Below are 9,568 nucleotides of genomic sequence, written 5' to 3'. Positions count from 1 at the left end.
AAATCTTAAAAAAAAAAAGAGTTGATAACATCTTCCCTCAGTTGATTATATTTTATTACCGTCTAATCACCATACTAAGGTGCACCTTCAGAGCAAGTTTTCTGTGGAAGGGCCTTCCACATAGCATATTAATTAGGAAGAACCTTGAGCGTCTGTTCTGTGTGGGGCACAGAAATAGATAGAAGCCACAACCAATTTCTTTGAGCCTTTCCACAGTTGACCAATGTGGCTTTTAAATTTGGAACTGGCTCTTTCACTTTTACCAGATGACAGAGTCTCCGTGCTGCATGTAACTTTCATTATATTCCTCACATGTTGTGTCTGTGTGATGCATGTGTATGTGTGGTACATGTGGGAGTGTGGTGCATGTGTCTGTGATGCATGTGTATGTGTGATACATGTGGGAATGTGGTGCATGAGAGAATGTGATGCATGAGGGAATATGATGGGTGTCTGTATGTCTGTGATGAATGTGTCTGTGTGATGCATGTGGGGGTGTGGTTCATGTGTCTGTGTGATGCATGTGGGAGTGTGGTCCATGTGTATGTGTGATGCATGTGGGAATGTGGTCCATGTATTTGTGTGATGCATGTGTCTGTGTGATGCACGTGGGAGTGTTGTCCATGTATCTGTGTGGTGCATGTATCTTCATGATGCATGTGTCTGTGTGATGCATGTGGGAGTGTTGTGCATGTGTCTGTGTGTGTGATGCATGTGGGAGTGTGGAAGTCAGATGACAGGGAACTTTATGGAATCAGTTTCTCTTCTTCCATCTTTATGTGGCATCCAAGAATAAAACTCAGGTTACCAGGCCTGAGTGACAAACACTTTGGTAGGCTGAACCATTTCTCTGTCCCACCATGCACTATTCTTGAAACAAGAGGCTAAAACCATTGTTATCTTAGGCAGATCTAGATAGTTACCTGGAGGTAATTTCTTTTAAAAGTCTTCTTAAAACTTAAGCTTTTTCTGTTTTGCAAAGGAAAGCTTACATCTAGCCAGCAAAAATATTGACAAAAGTTAAAGGATAAATGTTAAGTCTAGGTAGCATGACTGTAAAATCCATTTGTCAGTAATTTCCAGGTAGTGTGCTTTTGTTTTGTGTTTCTGTTTCTCTAATAGAGCTACTAGATATTAACTATCCTCTTGACAGTAGACATTTAGATCCAATGCTTTCACTATGATATCCTTTAGATTTGGGGTGTTTGCTACCCCAAGAACCTAGATGTAAAGAGTTTTCATTTCAGGATGAGTTGAACTGTGGGTAAATTCAGTGACCATTTTAAGCACCTGTCTTAGTTACTTTGTGCTTCTGTGAAGAAACACCATGGCCAAGGCAGCTTGTACACGGAAGCCCTTACCTGGGGGGTCTGCTTACAGTTACAGAGGGTTAGTTCATGATCACCATGGTGGAGAGTATGGTGGAGGTAGGCAGGCATGGTGCTGCTGCAGTCCTGAGCGCTTACATCCTGATCTGTGTGATGGAGGCAGTGAGAGGGTGCAGTACTGGGAATGGTGTGGGCTTTTGAAACCTAAGAGCCCACCCTCAGTGACACACCTCCTTAAACAAGGACACACCTCCTAATCCTTCCCAAATAGTTCTATCTGGGGAGCAAGCATTCAAACATAGGAGCCTGTGGGGGCCACTCTCATTCAAACCACCACAGTAATAAGACTCCAGCATCTTTACTAGTAACCAGACCTTTGTGGCTTGCTTAGGAATCTGGATTGTACTGAAGAGAATCAAACAGAGGGTCTTGACCCTGTTACTTCTCAATTGAAAGAGGAAATGTAAAGGAGTCAGCTTGCCCACTATCTTTTGTCTCTGAGGAGTCAGGACAGCCCCTCTTTAATTGTCTCCCTCTTCATCAGAATGTGCACGGACTCCTCCAGCTATACTGGCGGCCTGCAGGTCCCATACTGGAAAATAAGGAGCTCTCTCTGAAGATGGCTTCTTTCTTCTGGGTTTCCTGAAGTGGACTGGAGGATGACCCCCTTACAGCAACGATGACCCCCCTTACAGCCACTTACTTTCTCACTTTCCTCCAACTCAGTCACATCTTTGCTGGTAAAAACCTTAAAGACAATCTCCACCAGACGAGAAAATTTAAGACTCTGGATCCCCAGGCAGCTTTTTGGGTTTTCTGTGGCTGTGAGAAACACTGAGAGGAAGTACATTTCCAGGCAGTCTTGGTCCGATGCCTCATCTCTTTCTTTGTCTTGTTAAGCCTACAGTTCTCGACAATCCTATTTAGTGATTTTACTCTGTGGCAGAATCTTATTCTGGAATTCAGAATTCCTTTTCATTAAAAACTGCTCTTTAGCTTTCATCCATAAAAATAATTCTCATGTTAACATCCTTCCATTTCTTGTCGTTCCTTACAATTCCTTTCTGCCTCATTTTGATTATTTCTTTAAATTAATATATTGAAACAGTACTTCAGGATCTCCAAATCCAAACCAGAAAACCACCTTTCTCAATAAAAGAATGTATTTCATTTCTTGTGGTTTGATGTGTATCTTCTGTTGTCATTTCCAGCATCCTATTGTGATTGACCCAATGCAGTGATCTCTTATGTCAAACCGTGATTTGCACTAACAGTAATGGAGTTTGTAGAATTGGAGATTTGAAAAAAAAGATAAATAGAACAAATGTTAGATTGTTTTTTCTTGGAGGGAAATAGGGATGTTCAAATTATAGATGAGGAGCATAAGTACTTCTACGACCCTTGACCTAGTCTGTTCTTTTCACTTTGCAGTTTGTATTGCAGCTTATTGAAGTGAAATCGGAAAGCCTTACTTGTTTTGCTTTATATTATAAATCATCAATAGGAGTAAGGAAATGGCTAGAAAGAGTAACTGAAGGTAAAGGGTTTTTTAAGTTAATTATTTGTCATCTCTTTTGAATATGTTGGATTGTAGTTTGGTTAAGAGATAGTGGGTTTTGTTGGGGGAGAGTTTATTTAGGAGGTTGAAATAGGCCCCTTGTCTGGGAGGCAGACATTTGAAATGATTTATTTTTTACATGATTACATCTTATTATTTCCGATTTTTGCCTTTTAGGGCAATGACTACACATGGAAGTAAGACACATTTGTAATAGTTTCAGAGACCTACCTCTGGGGCTCTGGGTAGAGCATGCTCGGCTTCCTGTCATGAAATGCCAGAGACGAGTAGTGGGGGAAAGGCTGGAGAGGCATTTGGATTGGTGTGGGGACCAGGAGGAACAGAAAGAGTCTAGCGGTCTGAGCTCTGCCTTGAGGGGCTAACAAGGGCTTTGAGGTTCTTATAGAAGATTGTAAAAAGGCCAGGGTTGTGCTTTGCATGCATGGTGATCTCACTGAGCAGATAATCTCAGTTAGGTGGTAGTATGTTTGGTCATCATCTCAAGAGCAGTTCTGAGCTGGGTCGATGTGGTGGTGCCTGTCTTCAATCCCAGACCTCAGGAAGCTGAGGCAGGAGTGTTACTGCGATTGGAGGTCAGTCTGGCATTCGTAGAGAAACCTTCAAACAAACCAAAGTGTGTGTGGGACGGTGGGAGTGGGAGACTATTTCTGCAAAGCTCCAGAGAAATCTTCATCACTGGAAGGAACAACTCAGTCCCCACTGTAGACTTGGTTCTGCCATCAGGGGGAATGGCTCCATTCTGGCGGCAGGGCAGTTGCTCCTGCTTAGCCAGGCACTATCCTCATGTGCTCCTATGTCTGTGAGACTGGTGCTTGGGGTTAGTTCTGGCCTCTTGTTGTAAAGATATTTATTAATCAGGTCAGCCCTTCCTGGAATCTAAGGAATTTTAGGGATGAATGACTCAGGAGAATTCAGAAGGAAAAAAGTCACAGGTAAAATTGAGTCAGATTTTACAGACAAAATGGAGTTAGGTAAGTGAGTGGACCCACTTCACAGAGGACTGTCTTGTGTGTATCTGTTATGAAATACAGATGACCTCTTTTGAAGTAGTTGTCTCATTTGTTTCTCTCTTTTAACATTGAAACCATCAATTGATGGTTGATGTTCCTGATTTCTTGAGTCAAAACTGAGTTCCCTTTCTCATATCTCAAGGAACATGGAGTCTTATGCCATTGATCCCAGCACTTGGGAGGTGAAGGCCGGTATATCTCTGTGAGTGAGGCCAGCTTTGTGTACACAAGCAAGTTCCAATCCTGGCTGCCCTCAACAACAATGGAAAAACCTAAATTGATTATATTTCTTTTTGAAGGATTTTTGTTGTTGTTATTTTAGTTTTGACAAATGGATCAGAAGTGTAAGGACTTCTAAGCATGGTTAAGAAACACTTGCCTTGTATGGACTCTTATTAAAAGACCTGATGGATGACCAATGAACTGAGTTCATTCCTCCAACCTTCATGGTAGGAATGAAAAGATTCTCAAAGGTTGCCCTCTGACAGTCAGTATTGAGTGTCCCTGCCCACCCAACAGTTTAAAAGGAAAAAGGCCAATGGAGTCCTCAATTAAAGGGACTCCTTTTGTTTTTCCCTGCAGAGACTACAGAATTACCCTTTTCCCTTTCCTCAGTCTGTCCTCTGTCTAAAAAGATTGTGTTCCTTCTCAGCATTCAGCTCTAACCTCAGCTGTTTTGATGCTCTTATCAGCTCCTAGTTACCTAGTGTCCTAATCCTAGTGTCCTGGCTGTCTTCCTTTCCCCACCTCCCACCCCCTCCTCTCCCCTCCCCTCAATATGGCCCCACTGAGTACATCTACTTTTTCTGCCTGAGTTATTTTGGGGCTGCAAAGGCCCAGATTTTTAATCTTAACATTCTGAAAACACGATGACTTCTGCTGTTTTACTACTACCCCCCTAATTCCTTTACTGTTAATGTCTAAATATGCACATTCGTTTTGACTGAATGAGCTGGTGTTAGTATACGTTACTATTGACTAAGGTCCACAAATTACAGCAGGGATTTTTTTCTGATATGTAATGACATACCCACTATTATATGTCACACAGAATAGTTTTCTTCCCTATGATGTTTAGGTTTTTTCCTTGTTTGTTTTTTCAAGTTGACACAAGCTAGGATCACCTGGGAAGAAGAAGCAACCTTAATTGACAAAATATCTCCATCAGATTGCTCATAGGCAAGGCCTGTGGGGCATTTTCTTTGTTAATATTGGGGTGGGAGGGACCGACCCATATGGTCCTGTCCCCCTTCCCCACTTGTATAAGAAAGCAGGTTGAGCAAGCCAGCCAGCAGCACCCTCTTCAAAGCCCTTTTCTCCTCAGGTTACTTTAAAGACAAATGACCCATGGTTTGCTTAGTCATTGCCCCTTCCAGCCCCTAGAGCAGTTGTTTCTACTTTATGCATAGATTTGTCTATCTTAATATGTCATAAAGCTGAAATTACATACTACATAGCCCGTTAGACTGTTTACTTTCACTTAGACTATTTGCTCAGAGTGACAATCCATTTCCTTTTACAAGAGAGTCATTTATTATATGGATGTGACACACTTGCTTATTCACTCATTGAAGTGCAGTTTACTTGCTTTCAAGTTTTGTCAATTATGAATCATGATTTAGTCTTTCAAAGCATTAATATAAAGTGAAAAACAGGCAGTTCAGTATCTGAAGTCTTAGAGAATAACTCTTTCATCCTAGACCCAAACACTTAGAATTGCATAGCTAGCTTATAACCATCTGTAAGAATGTGTAGAATGTTTGTTGTGGAAGAAGGAAAAAGACAATGAAGAGAGAAAGTAGGGGAAGAGAATACATTAAACCTGGATAATATTTAGAAAATGAGATTTTTCTTAAAATTCAATTGAAAATTGAGGTTCTAAATCCAATGTGCGCTTGAGAGCATTCTTAAACTACTGCCATGCTTGCAAGACACAGGTCACCTGGTAGGCCCCACTCCATGTCCATGGGATAGTGAAAGGAAGTAGGGGTAACATTTTGGTAAAAAGTCAAAGATTAGACAGAGGATTTTATAAGATAGAGAAGTAGTTGTTTGAGAATGAGAGGATAGAAGTTAAATATTGACATTGCGCTATAATTGCACAAAGTCTGTAGATAGAAGTCTTTGTTGTATTTGTGACCTACAGTGAAAAAACTCATTAATGTAACGGGAAAAGTTATTTTATTGCATGACTTGAAACTCACTGAATATTTTGGTTGATTGTTTTATGGACACTGAAGATTATAGTCTTTAATAAGCTATGACAACATTTGAATGTCTATTTTTGCCTTACTTATTTAAATAAATTTAAAATACTAATATGTAAGGACCAACAAATACCTTAAAGTCTTGGAATTTCCGTACTCTAGTGCCTTCTTGGCTCAACACAATTTGTATGAAAATCTTCTATCTGAGTTTTATCCTTTAAAATGCCGTAAGAATTGAGTTGGTTAACACGAGCAGCAACATTCTCAGGAAGCAGTCTGTGTTCACTGACAGGATCAAAATTGCTGCCTCTGAATGGCTACCTGTGATTCAGGAGCTGTCCTAGACTCCATGCGGTCACTCAGTCTGCTGAAGAAACAGTGTACCAAGTGAGGAGGGGACAGTCATGTGGAGGATCTGAAGGAGAGGGGATGGGTTGGGCTTTACTAAAACAAACTGTATGCATACATAAAATTCTCAGAGAATATGGAAGGTTATATATAATCCTCAGTTTAGTTAATAATGTGAAAGGCTGGAGAGAGAAATTAGGGTCAGATTATGGGAAGCTCTTATTGCCTGGGCGTGAGGGCATTCTTTAGTAGTTAAAAATAGAAAATAGTTGGCTGGGGCATAAGTGAGGAGGTAGTAGTATTAGAAAAGAAAGACCCCCCACTCAATTAGGATAGTTTGATGCATAAAATATTTTAGAATTTATTCTCAACCTTGATATACATTTAACTTACATATGTATTTTATAGCTTACACTGCCTCATAGGTTATATTCCTAAAATGTCACATTAGAATCAGCCATGTAAAGATCAGCTGTACTGCTTGTCTCTTCATTAGTATTAAAAATGATGTTATGGTGAGTTCGAAGCCATCCTGCTTTACAGGGCCAGCCAGAACTACATAGTGAGGCCCTGATTCAAAAAAGCTAAGCAAAAAGCAAGAACAAAATTGTTAAGATAATTTATTAATTTAGTCTTAATATGCTGAGAATTTTAATGTACTTCTCTCCATTCTAAATGAGTTTTCTTTTCTTAAACATGTGTGTGCGCGCATGCACACGTCAGATATAAATGTGTTTGTAATGCATTACTTTTTTTTTGTTATAGAACTGTTGCTGCTGAAGTTAGAAAGCAGATCTCTGGACAATACAGTGGTTCCCCCCAGCTGCTCAAAAACCTCAACATAGTTGGCAGTATATCCCACCACACCACAGTAAGTAGCATGTTCAAGTCATGGAGTGTCGCAAGTGCATTACTGAAAAGTACTGACAAAGGAAGTCAGTAGTCTGGGTTCTGCAGCAGTGCTGTTCTTCTAGGCCTGTGCTTCTTGCAGTTCCAGTTGAGAAGCATTAGGGGTGCTGGAGAAGCTCTGTGAGCAGGATGGAATCAATGCTGGAGTGTTAGTCTTAGGTTGATTATATGAACAGCTAGCCTCTTGTGCAAGTAGGCACTATGCATGTTTGCAGATATCTGCCCCCTTTATAGGAAATAGCTTTTGAATCATCATTGTAGACTGGGCATCATAGATGTAGACAAATCGTCTCTTATGGAAGAAGTTATCACAAGATATTAATTTTATTTAAACTCATATTTGTGTTAAGAATACAGATTAAAACAAACCTTCATTTATCTTAAAAATTCTTTAAGATACTTTAAATTTCAAATGTAGAAAAATTAAAAAAGTGAATAAAAGAAACTGAGTGGCTGGGAGTGGTGTTGTGTGCTGTGACCTGAGCATCTGGAGGTGCAGGGAGGGTGACTTGGCGAGCGTGAGGCGCTAGCTTAAACATGAAAGAGTCTTTACTCGTAGCTAAGGAAACATGCTGAGGACTGAGCAAACATCTATACCACTGGGGTGGGGGATTTGATTGATCGGTAATAACATGTTATAAATGTTTGTGTTACTAAAACTTTAAAACAGCAACTTGCTTTTATGAATAATACTATGTTATTTGGGAAGTCTTAAGAATACATGGATTTCTGGGTATTTTCAGTGTGCATGGGGGCAGCCCTTTAAGTATGTTGCTGGTATTTTAAACTCTGTCTTTCATCATGTTGTGCCATAGCCAAACACTAGATTTGGTTTCTATAAATGGCTATAACTCATATGTAGTTTGTTTTTGCTGCCCAGTTTGATTACCATCTCTCATCTTATTATTCTGGTATTCTATCTCCAACTATCTCATGACTGTGAGGACCCAGACACTACAAATCCATTGTTTACTGTCCCCGTGTCAGAACTTATTTTTTGAGCGTTCTGATTGCTCTGTTGCATCTCCCCCTTGATTTCCTTTAGCTCTTCTCATGTTACTTCAGCCACTGGCTGTTTAAATCCCAGTCTCTGCTTGCTTTTCACGCCTGTGTGGCCGAATGGCCAGAGCGTGTGCACAGTGGAATCGACTATGTTCAGTTAAATTTGTGCACCAGATTGATTACACAGGTACTAAAGTGCTTTGCAGTGGTTTTACTCACGGATGCAGCCCTGTCAGTGGTCACACTTGGGCCTCTTTTTCTACTCTCATTTACACAGTCTTCTTTCTGTTCCTCACCTTTTCTGCCAGTCTCCAATGTCCATGTTTTCTTAGCAGCAGTATCTTTTCAAAGGGTGTGCATTGCTTGTTGGATTCAGTTTCTCTTTGAAAAGGTGCTTGTTGATTATGAGAATCTTCAGGGACCCCGAGGATAGAATACTGCACACGCTGGTGTTTCCTTACTGATTGCATTTCACTATCACACTTGACCACACCAACAGTAACTTCTTGCTATCATCTACTGTCTGGTGTCTGTTATTTCCTTGTTGGTTTTAAAAACATTTTTAAAGTTGGTTCATTCAGATCAGAATTCAGGAGCATCAGCATGTGGGATTCGATCTTAGGTCACTAGAGTTTTTGGCCATGCTCTTGCGCTCTTCCCCTCCACCCCCCTAACTTTGGACTATGTTCACTCTGTTGGCTTATTTGGAAGTTGATTCACATTTACCTCCATTTCAATGTCCTGCTTGCTTTCTTGTAGACATGTTTATTTGCTATTTCCACGAATGGATAAATTTCTGCTCTAACTTTTAAAAAATGGCTTCGTTAAGTTGTAAAGAATTCCATGGGATTTAGTAAATTCCCATTACAGTCAACTTAGAATATTTTCATCACCCCCAAACAAACCTTTGTCTTGTATTTTATCGTTCTTCCTTCTGAGAGTATGAGCACAACTCATACTTGTTTTTTGTTTGTTTGTTTGCTTGTTTGTTTTTAATAGTAAAGGAATTTATTGATGACTTACAGTCTGCAGTCCAATTCCCAACAATGGTTCAGTAGTAGCTGTCAATGGAAGTCCAAGGATCTAGAAGTTGCTTAGTCCCACAGGCAAGCAGGCGAAAGATCGAGAACCAGACTCCCTTCTTCTAATGTCCTTATATGGTCTCCAGCAGAAGGTGTAGCCCAG

At 40.3% G+C, this 9,568-nt stretch overlaps 1 protein-coding gene across 7 annotated transcripts in view; it reads left to right on the top strand.

Annotated features, from left to right (window-relative positions):
* Dock7 (dedicator of cytokinesis 7) overlaps positions 1-9,568 on the top strand; it is a 205,822-nt gene that overhangs the window by 25,353 nt on the left and 170,901 nt on the right. For all 7 annotated transcript variants that reach the window (XM_029540156.1, XM_029540154.1, XM_029540155.1 and 4 more), the window contains exon 2: positions 7,238-7,343. In XM_029540156.1, the coding sequence (XP_029396016.1) occupies positions 7,238-7,343 (106 nt within the window). The remainder of the gene's footprint in view (positions 1-7,237; positions 7,344-9,568) is intronic.

Source organism: Mus pahari, chromosome 6 (assembly GCF_900095145.1).
Source record: "Mus pahari chromosome 6, PAHARI_EIJ_v1.1, whole genome shotgun sequence".
Lineage (NCBI taxonomy): Eukaryota > Metazoa > Chordata > Mammalia > Rodentia > Muridae > Mus > Mus pahari.
Note: the sequence above shows the minus strand (reverse complement) of the source record. Positions and strands in the feature narration are given on the sequence as shown.